Consider the following 21,155-nt stretch of genomic DNA (forward strand, 5'->3'; position numbering starts at 1 on the left):
CTGGTTTTGCCAATCACCCCTCCACCCCCAAAAAACAGTAGCCTGCCACTAAATATGCTTCTGCTCTTTGATACCATGCCAAGAACAGCTTCAAACCCACAGGGAGCTTGGCAGGGGAATGAGAAGGGGATCTCTAAGTGAAGTCTGGTTTGAGATGACCTTGGGACTCCAAGCCAGGAAAGAGATGTAAAGGATTTATTGTCAATTGTTTTCAAAAAGCTGAATTAAAGGTGGGGGGTTTTTTTCATGGATTCCACCAGCTCAGAGTCCCTTTGCTAATTCTTGAGGGTTATACTTTTTAAAATCCCACATTCTTCTACTTTTAAAAGCAAATTCTGCTTCACTTCTGTGTGAAACACCCACACAGACAGGGAATGGCAACAGCACTACAAGCTGTCAATCTGAAATACAAATTAATATCATCAATAAACCTGCTGTTTCACCTTTTCCCAGCATCACAGAGAGCCCCTGGGTTGCCTTTTCTTTCATCTCTGAATCAGAAGGTCAAGAAACACACATCTTTTCCCTCTGTGCCTGGCCACGTCCATGACCACACTGCCTCATGTAACCTTTCACAGCACATGCACTGCTTACTCCACTGCCTGGGGTCCCTGCTGGGGTGTGCCTTTGCCCTCCCACCCCAAAACAGGCTCCCCAGCTCACTCTCTGTCTGCTTCTTGATCTTCAGGGTGACTGTCTCTCCCGCCATCTGCAGCAGGTGAATGGCCTCGCTCAGCGGTTTGCCCTTGAGGCTCACGTTATTGATCGCTAATATCCGGTCGCCGATGTGGATGGCTCCAGTCCTGGAGAGAAAAGGCACTGTCAGAAACTCCAGAGAAGTAATTTGCCTCTGCAAGACAGGACATTCGGTTGTCACTCAACGCAAGAGCATGTTAACTCTCAGCACTTTCAAATATGTCTTTGTTTTCTCTTGGTACACTGTTTACACCTGCAGATGTACACATCACCACCAGGAATCTGGGTCCTCCCCATACACATACAAATACACATGGAAACATATGAATTCCACAAAACCCCAGGCCCCTAGGGGACTGGAACTGCAGACCAGTTTACAGTCAAAACTCTTCAAAACCATGTGGTTAAAAGCACAAGCATTTCCAGTGTGTGGTGTCCACCCATCATCACACGTGGAACTGAAGGACGTGTTCACACTGACAGAAAGAAACTATGAGACAAACCTAGAAACCTATTGGAAAAAAAAAACAATACCAAAATGGCTCAACACACAGATTACAGGTGCAAGTTTGAGCTGAACCAGTTGCAGTTTGTGACGTGTGTAGAGTTCACCCTTACACAGATACACTCCTGTGACTTTCTCCATCAGCTCTGGAAGAGGTTGTTGTGCTTCATTGCACAACCACACTCCAGCATTGGCTATTGCTCTCAGATAGGTAAATCCTTGGGTTTCAGCAACAGCCAGGAGCAAGCTAACAAGTCACAGCAACTCTCTCCCTTCTCCTCCATCCTTCCCCTTTGTGTCTGCTCGCAGATAGGGACTCAGTTTACCTCTCCTGGTGTTGCTGCAGCTCCAGGAAGAGCAGGCAGGGCAGAATGTGTTCATCACTAGAGCAGGTTGCCAAGGCAGAAGCTCAGGCTCACCACTGGTTGGACCAAGCTCACCACATTCACACTGCAGCTCCCCGACACCAGCACATGAGAGCAGCAACTACCTCCTACAGCAGAGCGTGAGGTTCTGCTATCAAGGACCTGTGTGATGGAGCCAGGAGGAGATGCAAATCTGGACTGCAATATCTTTTTGACAATGGCAACATGCCTCTCTCAGGTTACATCTCCAAATTGGACTGCTGCTCCTGCAGAACTGGAATTTGATATGTTGTCGCAGGTAAAAGAGCTGCTTGGCTTTCCCCAAAATAGCAAACTTTTGTAGACATACTGCTGTGGAACATCCACTGTGAGTACATCAACTCAGCAAATGCAGCCAAACAGCGGGCAGGACTGCTCAGGCTCTGCTTCTGCTGCTCCTGGGGTATTCGGGGCAGTGCCACGATGGTGCTATCAGCCACTAGATGTCCGTCTTGTCCCACCCAAATAAGCCTGGAACAGCCGTCAGGGAAAACTTGTGTATTCAAATAAATTACAGATCAAACTGGAACCGAAGTATATCTCTTAAAAGTTTCATCTACGTAATCAAAAACATCAAGCTAAACTGCTGGCAGTTTATCCAGCAGTCGATCCTTCGCTCACTGCAGTGCTTCAGCATTTGAGGATCTCCTGCTGTATTCCTGAACCCGGCACAGGGACACACCTCCTACCCAAGACATCAGCCCAATCACCCGCCTCCGAACAACATGACTGCTCTGCAGTAACTGTGAAAGTCCCTTAGCAGGGAAAAATACAGAAACAATTAAAGAGAAAGGTCATGTTCTGACCTTGTTTTTCTTCAAGGGGGAGAAAGCAAATCAAAGTCCAGTTCCCTCAGCTCCCCGAGCGAGGACAAGCAGACAGAATCTGAGCAGGAGTGACAGAGAAAGCAAGTTTCTAGCTTATGACCCTCGTGCCTCTCCATCACTACCAACAGTCCTTATTTCACCTCAAACACAAAGCAGCCCGAGGAGGCGTGTGCTATACATTCCCTTTTGCTCAGAGGGCACATGCAAGAGTAGGATCAAGCAACAGGTAAGTGGAAAGGTGTAAAAGGGGCTGCAAGCACTTCCCAGCAAGCACTGGAGAAGAGGTGGCTGCATGCATGTGCTAGGGATTTACTTGGCACATGGGCACACAGGTAGTGCCATCATCCCTTTTCCTCCCTGCCAACATGGGTTAGTGCTGGACACTACTGGACCAAACTCTCCTGCAGCCACTCCCATCTACTTGAGTAGGACGCACTAAAGGAGGCTGGTCAGGCACTTTAAAGTGTCAGTGGTAGCGCAAAATTGCTCTTGGACAACCATTACACCTCGACCAGAATCGAACAACATTGTTCAGGCACCCTCCTTTCCTCAAGAAGGAACACAAGTACCATAGCACAGGCTTAAGCCACCTGCAGGCACTGAAGGAGGAGAAACAGAGAACAACACGGGACAGAGCCACAGCTCAACACCAATCCAACAACCTGAGCTGCCTTTGTAGGTTTCTATAAGATCAGACACTTATAAGGAGAAAAATGTTCAAGGTCAAGATAAAACCTAAGTCATCTGAATCTGAAGGCTTGGGCAGCCTGTCACCCACTGTGACATGCATGTGACAGATCCTAGAGGACACCTTGCCTTCCCCATTGCCAGCAGCCCGAGCCACAGCACAGACTTTCACTTGTGCCTCTCCAAGAATGATCAGTGCATTCCTGCTATCAGATGCTGGGATCTGGCCCACCCTGTGTCAGTGCTGCTGAAACATGTCCTGCACTCCAGCTCTCTGTCCTTCAGAAACCTCTCCCACATTCAGAGCCTGGCTAAGGGCGCCTGTGACACAGAGGAAAGTAGTGATGTCAGGAAAGGGACAATTTAGGGTAACACGAGGAGCACCCCTCTTCCCTTCACAAGGTCAAGTCACTCCCTTCTGTTACTCACAGGAGAAAAAAATGCACCTTTCCTGCAGTCAGCCTTCATCCCAGCGCTCCTCACCCTCCCTGCAGGGAGCCAAGGTTACCCCGAGACATTCCTGTGCTGCTCCGAGCCCAGGCTGCTCCTGTGCACAGGCACTGCTGTTTGCTAGTCAGCCACGGTGAACATGCTGAACAGCTCCATTGCTCTTCTCCCAAGGCTTTTCCTTCCCCACTGCCTGCCTACTCCTGATCAAAATTCAGTAGTAATGCAGCACCTGCCTGCACTACGTTTCTCCACGGAGCAGTCACCAATGTGTATCTGAGTTTGAAGGAGGAACAGCCACGGCACTGCAAAAGGAAATGAGATCAGCAAGGGTACGAGACTGTCTTCTGACACCTGACAGTGTTTGAGCTGGCTGTCCTTAACCTCTCTCACGCTGGGCTGCAGGTACAGTGCAGAACTGCTATGCAGAAAAGCCTCGGATACTCTGTGGCTATTATTTCATAGGGAAAAAGATTGAATCCTACAGTGCTGGCAGTAATACAAAATCCTCAAAGAAAAGAATCACTAATGACTAAGTCCATCCCTCTTCTTTCCCAGGAGACACAGACATTCTGCATTCTGCACCAAAGGGAAGCAATGCAAAGGCACAGCAGTGTGTTGAGAGCTCTGAGAACCCAACACAGAAAGAGGCACTGAGCTGTTTCACAGCTAAGAGAGAGTGAGGGCTTGAAACAGCAAGAACCAAAAGGCCAGATCTGCAGTCAAACCTCCCCAAGGTCTTGCACTTTACACCTGTTTGTTCTGGGGTTTTTTGCTGCTGTTCTGCCTGTCAGGCAACAAAAAGTAAAAAGACCCGTAGAGAAGCATGAGTCAGGACTGCTGAAATGATCCATTTACAAGTCACAGCTACATACAGACAGATTATTAAGATACAGTGTATGACTCAGTTCCACCTTATACTCTCAGGAATGTCCTGATCCTTTAAATCCCACGCATGCACATATATTCAGACACAGGCACACACACAGTCCTCCCCAGTGGCTGAAGGTAAATCTGCTCCTACGTTCATGCAGTATAAATGCCTGATGCTTGGGCACACCAGCCCTGCACTGAGATACCTCACATGTAACAGACTAAGTAATCAGCAAGGACAGGTCAGAAGACACCCAAGACCTCTGGTTTCAGCAGGCCATAAACTACAGTTTAGCAACAGGGGAGTCCTGGACAGAGTCTATGGTGATTTCATGGGCAGGCTGGGCACACTCCTGACATAAGAGGTGCATGGCAAATCTCAGACCAGGAAGTAACTCTGTGGAAGAGGGGCAGATAAATATGTATTCAACTGACTCACTGGATATGACTTTTCCTGAAGTGCTTTGTTTTGAGCCTCTCCCATTGCCCCAACAGCACAGCCCTAACCACCCTGCTTCATATCACATGATACCTTCAGAGCATCTTTCGTTCTCAGCAGGCTAAAACACCAAAGAGAAGTTTATGACAGCATGGGAAATTTGGCACGGTTCACGACCCGTTCTCAAACCAATTCAACCACTCTGCCCCCAAACCTCACCTCTCTGCCAGACCTCGTTTAGTCAAGCCCGAAATGACAATGGGATCAAAAGGTTCCTCCGTCCCAGAGATGGTTATTCCCAAGGGGCCACCGTACCGCTTCAGCTCCACTGTGTAGATAATGGCACCAGTTGTCTCCTGCTCATCTGAAAGAGAAAACAGGAATGCTGAACTTTTTTAGTCTCCCATATGAAAGCAGTCACAGCAAAGACTTGCAGCACTTAGAAGCAAAAGCTGGAAGTCTTCAGCCATGCTCATACCAAATAGGATTTTAACCTTCCAGACATCATTTAAGGGCAGATTAACAAAAATAGACTATAATCAATTGGAAAGTGGTGACCGGACAGCAGCAGTCCTTATCTTTGTTAGTTTGCGCTACCTATTGGGAATGTCATTACAGTGGACTGGCACCATTTTGCATCAGGATTTCTGTACCAGAGTTATCTTCATCCTTCCTAATCTTCAATTTGACCAGGTCTTCACACTGCCTTAAAATCTGCACAGCATCCTCCATTGAGCAATTGTCGAGTCGGATGTTATCAATGGCTAACAGCTTGTCTCCCGGTTCCAAGGTGCCAGTTCTGCATGGAGAGGAAAAGAAAACTAAAAGTACATTTGTATTTGCCTTTCAGATCCCACAACACATTCAGTTCTGCAGTGGAAACTGCAATATTAACTTTTTACTGTCCTTGATCTTTTCTGGGAAACAACCATGAACTGAGTCTGGGACAACTGTAATTTAAAGAGAGGAAGTTTGTGTAGACCATGTATCAACACAGAACCAGGCAGGAAGATTAGATATACATCCTGGGTAACCTACAGCACTGAAAATGCCTGTTGTTTAACTGACAGATATTCTACCTCTTACGGAAACTCCTGTGTGAGCATTCAGAAATGAGCCATGCACTGCACTAAATCCCCCTGAAAGCCTTGCTATGAGGTGTTGGGATCAGAGGTGAAGTCAATAAATGCTGAGTTATTTGCACAGTTCTCCACCAGTGCCCATAATTCACTCACTCTGTTCACCCGAGCAGGAACTGAGACATGGCAAACTACCTGATGAGCCATAGCACCTCATGGGATATATGAAGCCCTTTACCACATGCTCTTAAATGCTAAAAATCCATCTCCTAGAGAATCAGCAGACATCTGGACCAGTGCCCTGGCCACCTTCTCTATTAGCTCAACTCTACTTGCTTCAGTACAGACAGTTTTACTGCAAACCCTATTGTGGTCAAAAACAAACCTCTAGGGTTGAGATTTCCTTGGATGCTGGCAAAATCCAGTCCCAAGTGTTACTGCTTGGGCTTCATTCTACTTCTCTGGTAGACATTCTACCTATCATGGATGGACATTTTACAGTGGGTTTGACAGACGGGAAATTCTGCACTCACCTGTGTGCGACGCTCCCCTTCTTGATGTCAGAGATGATCAGAGGATCCCCAGGCTTTCTGCTTGCAGCTGCAAGAGAGACACATGGCCACAAAGCTTGGCATAGAGTCTGCTGTCCAGGACAAGGATGGTTAAGGGGGACAAGGAGACGTAAGGAGAGCGGATTTATATCCCCTTCACAAAACAATGCTTCACACTTAAACTCTGGAAGTCACACCAAAAAAAAAAAGTATTAAATCCCTGCAAAAGTTGTTTGGTTGCCCTTTGCCCATGTTAGTTCTCTTTGCACTCCTCCTGAAGGGAGGACATGGGGTATCCAGCAGCAAGAGGGTGGCACTGCCCAATTCCAGCACTGTCAAACAGTTAGTCACCTACACCTTGAACATGAGGCAAGTGAGCCAGTGGCTGTGGCAGCAGTCAGACATTAGCACTGCTGCTAGAGAGCACCCAGCACAGCCTTGTGCTTAATTACAAGCATTTCTGTGTTCTTGAAGTGGGTTGGGACATTCCAGGTTGAAAATTAACCAGGAAAAATTAGACAAAGCACTGTTTTCCAGCTGGTTCAGCTCCCTAAGCCACTTTATCATACAACCGGATGAATAAGGGCTGGTCTGTGCTAGAGCTGGAGGAGGTGGTTTCCAACTCTTCTCTCCTACCCGACCCTGATAACTTTTTCAGCCCACGAGAGATGTGAGTATGCATCTCTGGGAGCATTTGCATTTTCAAATTTGCCTGCAAGACCTGCTGCTCTCCCGAGAAACCCAAGAGAGATTTATGACTCGAACCCCTCCTGACCTCTTTGTCATCCACACACCAAACATACGCCAAGAGCATCCTTTCCACTCCGCATCACTCCCTCCTCCCTTGCTATGGGAATTGCATTGCCTCATTTAAAGTTGACAGAGCTTCTCAGCTTCTCACAAAAACTGTGTGGGAAGGAAGACACTCACAGCATCTGAACATATCAGGTGCAGGTCAGAGATTAAAATATCTGTGAGGCACGTGGCACCAACTACATAAAGATCCACCTGCCTGAGCAGCAGTTAGAGAGCACCCAGAAAGTCAGACATAATACGTACTTACCATCCTCTCTGCTCTAGATTTTTCTGTTGTTTACATTCACTTATGAGATTTAAAAACATATGCGCTAACCCAACACCTTTAAGGATACCCTGTCCCAGAAATAGCTAAACCTTCTGTACTGAACAGAGCAAAAAGACAGCCAGTCTTAGATGTGGCAGGGCTCAGTATCAAAGTGAGGTCAGACAGCGAAGAGCAGATCGTGACTGATTTTATAATAGTCCCAGCAATGCAACTGCTGAATGGTACAGAGCCTGGAGAAATTGTCTTCCTCATGTCTTACTGGAGTGTGGTGCCAGACAATTTTGGACAGGACACTCATGTTCAGCTTCCGGACATGGATCGAAAAGAAGGGAATGCGTTGTGGAGATTCACTGAGGGTTTGTGCCTGTATTCAACCTGTCCACAGCACGGACCAGACTGCAGATAGAACCACACACACGGGGCAGAGCTGAACAGTGGGAAGGAAGGATGGGGTGCAGAAACCCACATGCTGACTGGGAAGACCACACACCATGGACTAACAGCACAGGGGATAGAGATGTGACACCCTGATAATTACTGTTGCAATAACTATTGCTGTTCTCTTTTTCAGTATAGGAAATGTATTTGCTGCTGACAGAGGTGTACAATGTGGTGGTCTGAGCAATGGTGAGGGGAGGCCCTGTGAGCACACCTTGAGACCTGGGTCAGGATGGCATTGCTGCATGTTTAATCACTCCCTAGCCTGGTTCTGTCGAAACCATCCAGGTTAGCAAAAATACTTTTCCCTGCAAGGTTTGTTTACTCGTTTCAAAGCAAAGGTAGTGTGACAGAAAGGGGTTAGGGAGGATCTCCACAGTCCTGGTGGCAGATTGGGGATGGTCATCTCTAACCTGGCACAGCCACAGCTGGAATGACGTGTCCAGAAACCATGAACACTCAAAAAGAGGGAGAAAAAGAATTAAAAAAAGAAAGAAAGCAAGGAAGTATAGACAACAACATGACTCAAGCTCTGCAGAAATTATGTCTACCTCAGCGTCTGCCTTGCAAGCCTTGAGACAAATGGAGGGATCCTGCCCACAGTCAGTCTCTGAGCAGAGAATGAGACCTCGTCCTTCTGCAGCTCCACAATTGGTGTCAGCACTGAACACAGCAAAAGCTTCCCATATTAGAAGCATGGGTAACAAACCAAGTACTTTGTCCATTAGGAAACAAAGTAAGTTTTAAGGGGAAATCATCCTGGGTTTTGTTTGTGGGGTTTTCTTCAAGTTTTGCTCTCAAAATCGATTTTCTTGAGACATCAGTTAAATGGATGAGCCATGTTCAACTGCATACAACTGTCCCTACCAACAGAGCACCCAAACTTTAATAAATGGTAGCCCTCTGTTTTAAATAATCATCATAGAATCACCATAAAATGGCTTGGGTCGGACGGGACCTTAAAGATCATCTCATTCCAACCCCCCGCCATGGGCAGGAACACCTTCCACTAGGCCAGGTTACTCAGAGCCCCATCAAAACTGTCCTTGAACACTTCCAGGTATGGGGCATCATCACATTGCATAATCACCTACTGTAAAATACAAAGACCATCAAGAGTGAAGGGTAAGTTAAAGAGACTTAATGAATAACCATTCTCTCAAAAGGTGTAAGATACAAAATTAAGATAATGAAATCTCACAGTACAAAACAGTCATTTCCTGTTCATTCTAAAAATTAGTAGCCACTAACTCCATTAATTCACCTTTAGCGCTCCCAAGCCTAAAGCCCTAAAGCTCCCAAGCCCTTCCTGGCACTCCAGCAGAGAACCCAGATGGGCTTTCTGTCCATCCACTGGGATCAGGTTGCCCTGACCACTCGTGGGACCCACATTTTTAACCATCCTGGGCCACTCACACAGGTGACAATGTCCCTCTGTGTAACAACTGCCTGTCTAAAGGTGAGAAAGCTGCAATTTCACTGAAGTGGTGGCTCAGTCCAGGCCAGAGCCATTAGATACACAGATCCTCAGTGAGGGTTAGGGTTGGATATGGTTGGATAAACCATTTCCAATTTGCCTGCAATTAAAAAAACACCACTTAAACTACATTACAATTTTATTAGGGCTGTGGTCTTTGGCATTAAGACACTTGCACAGGAGAATAAAGCCTCTTTATCCATTCATTTCTGCTGTTAATGTGGTTATTTCCCTTCAAAGGACATTGCCTTGGTAACTATGCTGCAGGAAGACATGGTTTGGACACCCAACCTTGCCTCTGGGTCTTGCTTTCCAGTATGTGAAATGGACATGGCAGCAAAGAAAGTCAGGGGAAGAGATTGATCGAGGCACAAATGCAGGAGCTGGTGTGCAGAAACCCAAGCATGCTTTCAGCAGGCATTTTGGTTGTGGCCTCCACTCGCCAGGGCAAACCACTTCAGGTGGAAACAGACTCTTTTTCAGATACATTTGTATTTTTGGTGGGTTTACCAGTACAAAAGATAAGCTTAAAACTGCTCCAGTGGCCCAGAGAAAGCTCCATAAATCAACAGCTGTTGAAGGTAGAAGCATGTGTTGGGGGAGAAACTCCAAACGAAAACACTGCTTGGCGGTGGTGACAGGACAGTGATAAAAAGGTGAATTGATCAATACTGTTATTTACTTTTTATAAATTGCTTTCAGCCTCTCACCACCTCTGCTGGGATTCTGGCTCGCTCGGTGTTTACGCTGTGATGGATGATGAGGCCAGGAACACGTGTCCGGTTTGTGTTTTTAACAGAATGCATAATGACTTGTATTGGTAAATTATTCCCTACAAGGAGCATGAGCACATATTTCACAGGCATCAACCCGTTATAAATGCCCTTCGTTATTGACTAAGCCAAAGCAACACTCTGCCAGTGTGTAATTAAAGAAATTGCAATACTGCCATAAGAAGCTTTCAAATAAGAAAGCGTTCTTAAATTGGAAATAACAAACAAAATCAGAAACCAAATAATCTCAGGATAGCTAAGGAATGAAAAGAGGAAAAAAACAAATCAGAATTGATTACAAAAAGCAGCAGTGAAAATCAGATTCTCAGTACCAAACTTTTTCCTCTACCATTCATTAAGTTTAGCAGCAGGTGCATAAATTATCAGTGCCTCCAGCAGGATATCTGCCCCATCACAGATCTACTTCCTTTCCCAATCTCCAGGTGGCAAAACCAGATCAGAATATCCCACTTGGATAAAAGCACCAGAGTGAATCAGCTGCAAATCTCAGCTGAAGCTGCTGTGTGAGTGAGGGATAGGACAGGCTGTGCCGAGCTCGCTGCCTCTTGTGGACACGCTCTGCCAGGCTGGTGGCAGGGCACAGGCTAATCCAGCACCAGCAAAACTAGATTTGCTCAGCTCACAAATCCATCTTCTCACTAGGACAGTGATTACACTGCTTAAGCGACTTAATCGAAGTTATCTATCTACCCAAATTCCGGTTTTATCACCTGCAAGCGGATATACTGCCTCTTCCTTATCTGCAGTACTTCACACCAAGGGCACAGGAATTGATTTGTTAAGATATAGAAAGGCAATTTGATAAACATGCTATATAAAGCATTAATGCATATCTAAAATGAATAGTAATTTCAGTATCTCTTTGAACAGCAACATCAACACACCTGTACCCTATGGTGAATGTCACAACTAGCCCTTGGAGAAGATATTTGAGACAGGAAAAAAAAATACCCTCTCAACACAAAAAGCAATCAACTATCATTTTCCAGCAGCTAATAACAAATCCATATCTTATTTTAAGAGGTCAGGTATTGAACGAAAAAGAATACATGACTATTAGCTTCTCGCTGTTGGAGATTTTAATTTGTAAGAAATTTACAGAAAACCTACAAAGGCATAACAGTATCATTAGAACTAAATTCAGCCAGCAAGATGAGAGCATTTGAGGCATGTGTTCTGCAAATGGAGATGGTAGTTCAGGCTAACAAGAGTCAAATCTTCACATCCCTTTGTCAAACTCTCAGTTTGCACATCTTTGCAACCTCACCATTCAGAGCCTCAGAGGTCCCTTGCAAGCAAGTGAGTTTCAGAGTCTGCACAGGTCTCAAAGCAAAAAGGAGCACACTTTGCTCTTCAGTCAGAGCAGCTGTTTTATAGAAAATTGCCCTTCTCCCTGGGATAGAGGCCGAGACACTGGAGTTTGGAAAAAAGGAGAGCAGTTTAGCTGACCTCGTGTCCCCTCACCCCTGGACGAAGCGCATGGAGCAGCGCACACGGAGCAATTTCAGTGTTTTTCATTTAGCACATGTAGGAGACTGACATGAGGCTTGAGGGCACTGAGGTCCCTCAGAAATACAGAGCACAGTCAGTGAGAGACTCACCCTTTGGATTTTCTATTCATCCTTTGGGAAATGGAAGGGGAAACAGTGCTATTTGTATGGATTTCCATCACGCACCTTGACTTGCTGCATTCCTTTGCCACACTGTGAGCAGAAGGAAGAAAACTATCCATGCTCACAGACCACAACTGGGGACTCACTCAGCCCGAGCCTTCTCTTTCTGGAAAACCCTGAGACTTCTGAGAAGATTAAATGCCCCCAGCAAACATCTGCCCCTACCAGGAGCAAGCACAGCCCCTCTTTGTATATTCATCCCAGAATCAGCAGTCTGCCCTCCTCATACACAAACCTCCTGGGTTTTCAGCCCTTTTATGAGCATTTCCAGCAGATTTATGGTTTCTCCTGCAGTCAGCTCCATTACATGAATTCTTCCAACACATCCATCACGAATCCTTGCTCTCTCCCCCTTTACTTAGTCCATCTCCGAATTAGCTCTGAGAGCCACAGCACAGCAAGAACTTGATCACATTTATTTCTGTAGTGCTCCTCTGATGAGGTCGTAACACTTTCTGCCCGTGTAAGAAGGCAGAGGCAAACCTTCCTAGGCAGAGGAATTAACTACAGATGAGCCAGCCAAAGCCCAGAGGTAAAACTCAAGGAAAGCAACTCATCTTACATCTGCAGCACAGCCAGACCACAAAGGTTATGAATAAACCCAATTCTGTGGCCACAACAGTGCAGAAGGTCTTTTGCTGACCCCTCTACCTTGTCATTTACCTAAGCTGCCCCAGTTTTACCAAGTAGGGAACAGAAATCCAACTTAAGAGGCCAGTAAACCAAGCCCCCTACTTTAAAGCAGTTGTAATATACTTTTCCATACCAGAAGGAAAGCTGTAAAAACTGTTTCTAGATCTATACAAGCATTCAAATCAGCAGAACTGGGAGGAAAGGAACTGAGCAAAACAGAGAAGAGTTATTTTTACCTCTTTTCTTTTGCTGCTTGCATCACACTCCTGCATGCACCCCATGTCTCTGCAGGAGGCACTTAACATAAGGCTGCTTACTTTGGTTCTAATATTTGAAACTGGTATATTTATCTGCCTGGTCAGAGGCAGAGTGACAAAACGATGATCTGATTTGCTAAGAGTCATGTGGACATAGGCTTATACAGACTAATGTATGAAAACAGAATTAGGATTCAGCTAGCATTTCATCGTTGTCACTGCATTTTCTGGGTGCCTGTCTTTTGCTCCATTTGTAAATATAATTTTGGCTTTGACTCAGCAAAGGACTGAAATGTATTTTAAGTTTCTGTGTATGCATTACTTGAACAATGTCCTGCATGTTAACATGTTCAACAATCAGAAAGATCAAATCTTTTATAGTGTCAAAAAACTGCTTTGTAGTTGGATAATGAGCATCTATTTAAAACCCAGGGGTCAGTTTCTTGTTATTAGTGGTGATTTCAAAAAAATATGTGAAATCAATTTTTTAAACAAATTTCAAATGAAAACCTTTCCAACACAAAAAAATATTTGAAGTGTAAATGCACATCTGAAGCAGATCCCATTAAAGTGAGACTTCACAAATAAAATCTAATTCTTCCAAGTAACTCCCAGGCGAATTTAGCTCTCCAGCCCCAGACACAAACTAAACTTTGACACTTGAAAGGAGTAAAATCCTGGCCTTGCACAAGCCAGAAGTTTTTTGCTACCAGATCCATTGTCCTAGGTTGCTACCCGAGACTGGAATGCCAAGGCAGTGGGCAGGGCAGCAGGTTGGAACCCAGCACAGGCTGCACTGTTCCCTGCTCCCCCGCCAGTGAAATGCCACTATGGACACCCTGCTGCCTTCAGAAAGCGCTTTGATGTCTTCAGACAGTAATTGCTACCAAGCCAAATGTTAAATACTGTGCTGTTATTTCTCAGGACTGTCCTCACGGTACAAATAGGGGAAGCAGAGAAGAGGGAGAAGAAATATTACAGGCTGCAAAGCCATCATCTTGTTGACGTTCAAGTCACTCCTGAGAATCGTCCCACTTAGACCAGAACACCTCCAATTAACTTGCTAACTAATACTGTAAATGTCAAGAGGTAATTACAAATAGCTTATCTATTTTAATGAAATCTAGTTTTAAAGTGTCCCTTGTGACTCCATTCTCCAGACACAGCTGGGTCCATGCTCCTGAGGGCTTAGACACGAGATCCCATTACTGCAGTCTCACAAGCTGCTCTGTTTCAGATGGGAGGTGGTGGCAGTCCTGGTCATGGCAAATCTGAGATGATTCAACTTTGTTTACCCTGAACAGTGAAAGAGGGATGAAAGACTTGAGACCTGCTTGGATTTGCCATAAGGCAAAAATTCACTGATGCCAGGCATAACAAGACTCCAAGACAGCTAGAAATTTGGGATAGATATGCCTATATCATCCCCCTACAGCATCCTCTCCAAAAAGGCCAAAATGTCTTTAAATGAAAAACTCAGAGGAGAAACAAAGATAATTAATCAAGAGTGAGAAGAGAGAAAAGAAAGAAAAATGTTTGTCACGTTCTCTCAGAGCACACCAAATCCTGGCACACGGATCTCCTCCTCTATGGCTGGAGTTACTCAGTGCAACAATTCCTGGCAAACTCTGCCCAGCACCCTCCTGTCCTTAAAGTGCCTTCCTCCCCCCTGTAAGACACATCATCCTCTTCATGCTCCTTCTCCCCCTCCTCTTGGCAGTTTCCCCTCTCCACCCTTCAAGCTGTGGGTTCACCTCTCACTTGCTCTCCTCCTCCACCTCTCCCTTTAAAGGTCTCACCATATCCAGGCAATTCTTTTTTTAAAAGAACATAATACAACTGTGAACAAGGAAATAAAAATAATATTACTAATAATATAGTATTAGTCTGCAACACACATCAGTTGATCCATTGAAAAACATCCTTTGCCCCAACCCTTCAGGTAGCTACTTTTCTCTGCAGCCACCAGCTCATGGAGGCAGGAATCACACATCTGATTCAGTTTGGGATAAACCACGAGCACTGAGAGGGCTATGGAAACCCCACATAATCTTCTCTCTCTCCATTGGGGCCCTCTGATGTACCAGGGTGGAAAGCAACAGCTCTTGCAGCTGCTAGTGCAAGACTGAGCAATACTTACAGCTGATTGTAATTCCAAGCTCTACGCCTCTTTTCTTGGGCAATTTAACGTGGAAAGTACCGCTGCTGGGTATGACAGACTCTATAAAACCAAAAACAGACAAGAAAAGAAAAAAGGAGAAAAAAGAGAGTTTTCAGTTGCATGGATGGCTTCTTCAGAACGAAGAAAACACACCCATAAAGCTCTGCTCTGTTGGTTCAAATAAGGTTATCTGAGGCCCTGTGGACTTAAGGTTGAAATTTGGATTCTCATAAAAAATACATGCTCTGAACATCAAGTGAAGTGCTCACATCATGATGAATTTTGAGATTGAAGCATCTCTATCAACATAAAAGGAAAAAACTTTAAACCTTTTTTTTTTTTAATACAAAGCTGCACTTTACCCGCAGCCATTAGCTTTGGCTCCCTCCTGGCTTCAAGGCCATAAATTAATATAAATATTATTCATATTAATGGGCCAATATTTGAAGTGCAGGTGTCCTCTTCATCTGCTCCTTAGGCTTATCTCAGCCAAGTGGTGAAGACAAAACATTTATGAAAGGATCAGAAGAAAAACCTTCCATCTTGGTGCACATCAGAGAACAAGAAGAAATGGAAAAGGTCCTCACAGGGCTTCTCACTCTTCCCTGTGAGCTCTAGCAGAAACCTCACATATTTGTGTGAATACAGTCCCTCCTACAGGTCAGCAAAGGCACTGGAAGAGTCCTGCTGGTAGTGATGAGCAGCAATTCCTTTGGCAACGTACCTGCGACGTCGAACTCGATCTCGAGCACCACTTTGTTGGTGAGCGCGGCATCGCGCAGGAGCTGGTTGGCCTCCTCCATGGTCCCGTCCTCAGTCGCGATGCCGTTGATAGAAAGGACTCTGTCTCCTACCTGTAGCAGCCCACACCTGCAGTTCACAGTGGGAAAAGAGGGAATGGGAACAAGGAGGCAAGGAAAAAGAGGAAAGGAGGAGAAAAACAACCCCACAACCAGCCATGAGTTACTTTTGCCAGGCCAATCTGTTACGAGACACACAAAGTAGTGACAAATCCTGCAGAAGTGGTCCCAAAGAGAAAATAACTCATTTTGCAAAGTCTGTCCCAGCATCCCTGGAAGGGCACAAGGAAGCAAACCCTTGTGGTTTTCTAAAGTTCAGACATGCTTTGGTCCTAAATAACCATTTCTGGTCACATTTCCTGCAACATCCAGGGGGGGAAAAGAAGTAACCCTCATCTTCCTAAAAGTCAACACCATGGCTGAGAGATAAGAGTGATAAATGCACCAAAGGCATGTGCTCTCCTTCCCTATCCAACTGTACACGACTCTTCCCATGCCCCTGTACCCTCTGGAACACAAACAGCACTGAAAATTGTACAGATTCCTCTGCCTAATATATGGTGAATACTGAAGCTACAATCCAATAAACTCACCAAAATGTCTCAGCAAACTGGATAAGCATTTATCCCTTCTAATTGCATTTCTGGAAGCCAAATGTACATTGATACTGTTTAACTGCCTCGAAAGGCCAATATTATTCCGATGTGACGACCTGACAATATAAGCACAACCAACCCTTTGGGGCTTTTGGTTTAGACCCACTTTCTAAAGAAACAGAGATCAGCAGGTTTTTCACTTTGGAAGAAGAACGTGATGGCAAGGCTACGTTACAGATGTACTGCTACAGCACAGTTTGTCTCTCGGGACCCATCTTTATAAGCAATGTTTTTTTCACACATGAACCACTACATTCCTACGTTCACTATCCATACACACTCCTTTTTTTTTTTTAAATATACTGCAACACCAGCACAACGGTCCTCCAAGTTATCTCCCAGAGCTCACCTGAGCTGGCCTGTGGCTCTGCAAAATCAAGACTGCTGTGTTCCCTGTGACTGGCCATGGGAAACTGCTCATCTTCTCATCTTCCTTCTCCTCTATCAGTTGTTTGCTACAACTACATCTTTTCAGACTTTCCACTCATCACCTGCCTATAAGGCTGTTAGTTGAACAGAGCTTGGGAAACCAAATACACCATTAATGGAAACTACAGAGTGGTCTCCAAAATAGTTTGAGGGTTATGGCATCAAGTCTAAGGTTCACCTCAACATCTGGAGTTATTTTACCACAAAGATTTTCCAGAAGATATCAATCGCCTTGTTTTGAGCCTTCTCCAGAGAACCTTTTTTCCCCTCCTGCACAATGATCAAACACATTCTTTGCCTTCTCCTTCCTTCCACTGATACCTCACAGAAGACAGCTTGTTTTTCACTAAACCTTCCAGTCACTCTTCGTTCACTCACACCCAATTCAATTGTAAGAAAACACAGTACCACAGCTCCCAGGCACACGAAGAGAACATCAAAGGCAACGGACACTGACTGTATTATTCACCTCCAAACAACAGGATGTGTATGAAAGGCTGGGTTATCAAGAAAAAGTACGTACACCTGAATTCAAGAAAAATGAACAAGCACAACAGTTTGTGCCGGTGGCCCATCAAAAGTTGAGATATGAACAAGTTTGGAAAGAGCCTAGGGAGATTATTTTACTGGTAGGAAGGTATTAAACTTGCAGTATATTTACGCTGCTGCCTGAGTTCATGGCATCCATGTAAAAACGACAGCTATTTTATGAGATGTAAATTCAGAATTGTTTGTTGAAGGAGACTCGGATTAGAACAGACAACTCAATGATGTATAAATGAATCCACCCTTGTGAATAAATTACATCAAGTTTAATTACAGTCCTTTACTGGACTTGTGGCTATGCAGCCACATAGATGCACTTAGAAATATCAGCTTATAAATATAAAGATGGCACAGACTATAACAGAGATGACTCCTCTGCCACCCAGAGCTCTTTCGCTATGGCCCAAATGTACCTTTTGCAAAGGAGGGATCAACAGCTGCATCACTCAGACATCACTGTCATCTCAAGGTCACACAAGGACACAATCCATTTTGGCACCACTGTTGCAGCCACAAGGGCTGGGAGCTCACAGGATACTTTTATACTGCATAAAAGCAAACCTTTGCCACTTTTCCACCAGAGCTGCCTTCTCACAAAACAACTGTTTCTTGTGTTTCTTCACTCAAGGTAGATTTGCCTGGGTGTTTTACAGCCAACAGCTCTGTTAGGTCAGAAGCATTTTATTTCTTTTACTATTAGCCTCAGTCAATCACAGCTGATTCAGCCCTGGTCTTGCAGGTTTATAAAAGTTTGTGGAGTGAAGCCACAACCTTCTGGCTCCTTCTGCAAGTGCAAGGAGGCCTGGCATGCCTTATTAACCCTTCAGAATCATACTGGAGACATAGGTTTCCAGCTGTCATGTGCCCTTGCACTGGGAGCAGAGCCTGGGGAGCCAAGGGTCTTGCAGAGCTCTCCTTAGCTCTACAAGAATCTTCAGACAATTTTCCCAAAGAGAAGGCATCTGTCTCAGAGGTGCTCAGTCTGACATCAGAGATTACAAAGTGCTTTGAGATTATGGGAGCAGAAGTGTTTTAAAATCAGAAAGAACAAGACTACAGGCATCTCCTGAAGTGGAAGGCAGCCCTATGGATGTGTTGGAGTCCATGATGGGAATGTCTCTCTGGAGTTGCAGAGATTTGCATTTGCCATGACTCATTTCTTGGGCTTAAAGACAGCAACAGAGCAGCGGAGCTGTCTCACTAGATACAGAGCAGCACATATTCAAGCCTTGGGCAGGATATGCACTGAAGAGCTCACTCAGCATCATCAGATTCTGCGTGATCACTCCAGCTGTGGGAGAGTAGCTGTGACAGTGGCCACAGTGCCGGCTGCAGAAACCGATCCATCGTGCCCTTACAATGCCCCGAGCTGGCCTGCACAGGTCAGATGTGCACATCTGTGTGGGTATCCACATCTGTGTCTGCACACTGGTGAGTGGATCTCCACCCCCACTGGATCAAAGCTTTGCTGACAGCTTCAGCCAGCTGCTAAACTTTGCTTTTGCAAACTACTCATACTCAAAAGCCAGAAACACAATGATCAAACAACTGTGTCTGAGCAGAGCTAGAAAACATGTAACTCAGCAGGAAGCATTGATTTTGGATACTAGGATGGAGAAGTCGGATACTCTCCCTCTGTTGCCAATGACAGCTGGGGGAGGAAGGACACAAAAGCTGTGTGCTTCAAGGCAGCCAAGAGGGATTGTCAGGCTTCTTCCCCTTCTACCTTCCTTGCTGATAACAGGGGTTGAATCACTGTCTCACTTGGAATCCAAAGGCTTCATCTTGCACCCAGAAAACAAAACAACAGGTGGGGAGGAAGGTCTATTAGAAGCTATTTGCAGTAAAACAAATCACAAGTCAGGCGGGTGAGAGCTTTTGCTTCAAATCGCCTGCCACAAGCTAACACAAAGCAGACAATAAATGTGAGGGCAGCCCAACCTCCCAGAAAAGAGGATGATGCCATGCTCCTCCCTGGTAGTACTCACACTTGCTGGACACCCCAGAGGCAGCTCCTCCATGGCAAGCCAGATGGACAAAGCAAGTGTGAGTCACACGCTTGTACAACAGCACATTCAGATCCACAGGCTTTGCAGACTGTTTGTGAACATCCAGGTCAGACCCAGGCTGCTAAGCCTGATCCCTGTATCCCCACAGCTCACCTTTTTGGCAAAGAGCAACAACTGCAGCACAAGAAAGAGCACAGCCCAGCTTGAGCCAGGAGCCAAGCTTGGCAAGGGGGAGGAAAATAGCTCTAATGTCTTCAGCTGCAGCAGAACCTCTCAGGGAATAAGGTATCCTGAATGATGGAGCAAAGAGCTCTGTGGAATACCAAGACACAAAAAGTGAAATGAAAACATAAAACTGCCTTCTTCTCTTCACTGCAAATCCAGTGCACTTATCACTTCAAGATGGAGAGGAAAGAGTGTTTTCCTGCCAATGAGAAGGAGCAGTATGGTTTAGGAAAGAACAAAATATACAGCAGAGATTTAATCCCCAAATCAAATCCAGGCTGCAAATGCAGAGAGGATTGCTCCCGGTCACCAGGAAGTGGCAGACAGGAGAGCATGAATGCTGCTGGGGGGGTAGCCTGTGTGACATGCTGGAGCCAAGCAGGACTGCACTGCCAGTCTGTGCTTTCACTCCAGGCTTGGCAAGAGGATAAAGCAAAGCCAGGAGGATTTCAGCACATCTCCTTCATCCCCCAGGACAGCAGGTTCTGATCCTGTCTGACTTATAAAAGGAGTTTGGTACTTTGCAATGTGATCCAAACTCTCCCTGGCAATCAAGGATTTAAAAAAAAAAAAACAGGTAAACCACCATCACCTTTATTTTTGAACCCTATTTGGAAACAACCAAATAAACAAAAGGCGTATTAGGCTTAGAAATCTCTCTTAGCCTGCATCAGGACAGCTCCTTTTCCTGAGCCAGATGTTTGTCCCTGTCCTCCTGCAGACACAAGCACCAGGCACTCATGCTCCACCTTGCCTCTGCATTGGCCACCTGGAGAAGCTACAACACAGAGACTGGTCTGCACAGCAAGGACTTGCATTTCCTTTTGCAGACACTTTCCTTACCACAGAACTCTACAACTCCCCCATGTGCTGTTTTTCTGGGCAGGCCTGGGGACATTGAACCATCAGCATATGCTGATGGGGCCATCAGAGAATTCTTCTTACAAGGAGGGGTCTGCAGCAGGTGCTGAGCACTGCCACATCACTGCACCTCCAGCATTCCTAGGCAGGACAAACCACAGTGGAAATCACAGGCGGGAAGAGAAACCAGCACCGGGGCATTAAGTGCCAGCTCACTCAGCTCTCACTATTTCATCTGCCTAACAAAATCAGCTCTCCTTTCCACCCCACAAGAGCTTAAGCCATCTTGGTCTGCTTAGTAACAAGCCTTGGTAGACAACACCTACATTGTAGTGCACAGGCACTCGAGCAGGCTCTAAATCCAGCCAGCAAAGGAGAACTTTAGCCAGAGCAGCTGGAACTCTGGGGCTGAGGCTCTGCAACTGGAAGAGTCACTGCTCCCCAGTATCCTCATGGGTGACACACAGCAGCTAATGCTGCTCCTCCCTTCTGCTCTTTTCCCAGCATTAGAGAGTCAAAAGCAAGAGTGCTTACTGCAGCACCTACCTGCTCCTCAACCAGAGCACCCTCTCTACAGTTCAAAGCCTTGGCTTTAAGGCCAATT

General features: G+C 45.6%; 1 protein-coding gene across 7 annotated transcripts in view; it reads right to left on the reverse strand.

Annotated features, from left to right (window-relative positions):
* Positions 1–21,155, reverse strand: part of GRIP2 (glutamate receptor interacting protein 2) — a 276,332-nt gene that overhangs the window by 18,143 nt on the left and 237,034 nt on the right. For all 7 annotated transcript variants that reach the window (XR_003527203.1, XM_027640504.1, XM_027640505.1 and 4 more), the window contains 6 exons: positions 15,750–15,895; positions 15,005–15,085; positions 6,491–6,557; positions 5,532–5,677; positions 5,098–5,242; positions 664–803 (listed from right to left, as the gene is read on the reverse strand). Coding sequence is in view for 6 of the 7 variants with exons in the window: in XM_027640504.1 (XP_027496305.1) it covers positions 664–803; positions 5,098–5,242; positions 5,532–5,677; positions 6,491–6,557; positions 15,005–15,085; positions 15,750–15,895 (725 nt within the window). In the remaining variant the exon portion in view is untranslated. The remainder of the gene's footprint in view (positions 1–663; positions 804–5,097; positions 5,243–5,531; positions 5,678–6,490; positions 6,558–15,004; positions 15,086–15,749; positions 15,896–21,155) is intronic.

The sequence above is a fragment of the Corapipo altera genome, unplaced genomic scaffold (assembly GCF_003945725.1).
Source record: "Corapipo altera isolate COAL_440 unplaced genomic scaffold, ASM394572v1 55, whole genome shotgun sequence".
In the NCBI taxonomy this organism is placed as follows: Eukaryota; Metazoa; Chordata; class Aves; order Passeriformes; family Pipridae; genus Corapipo; species Corapipo altera.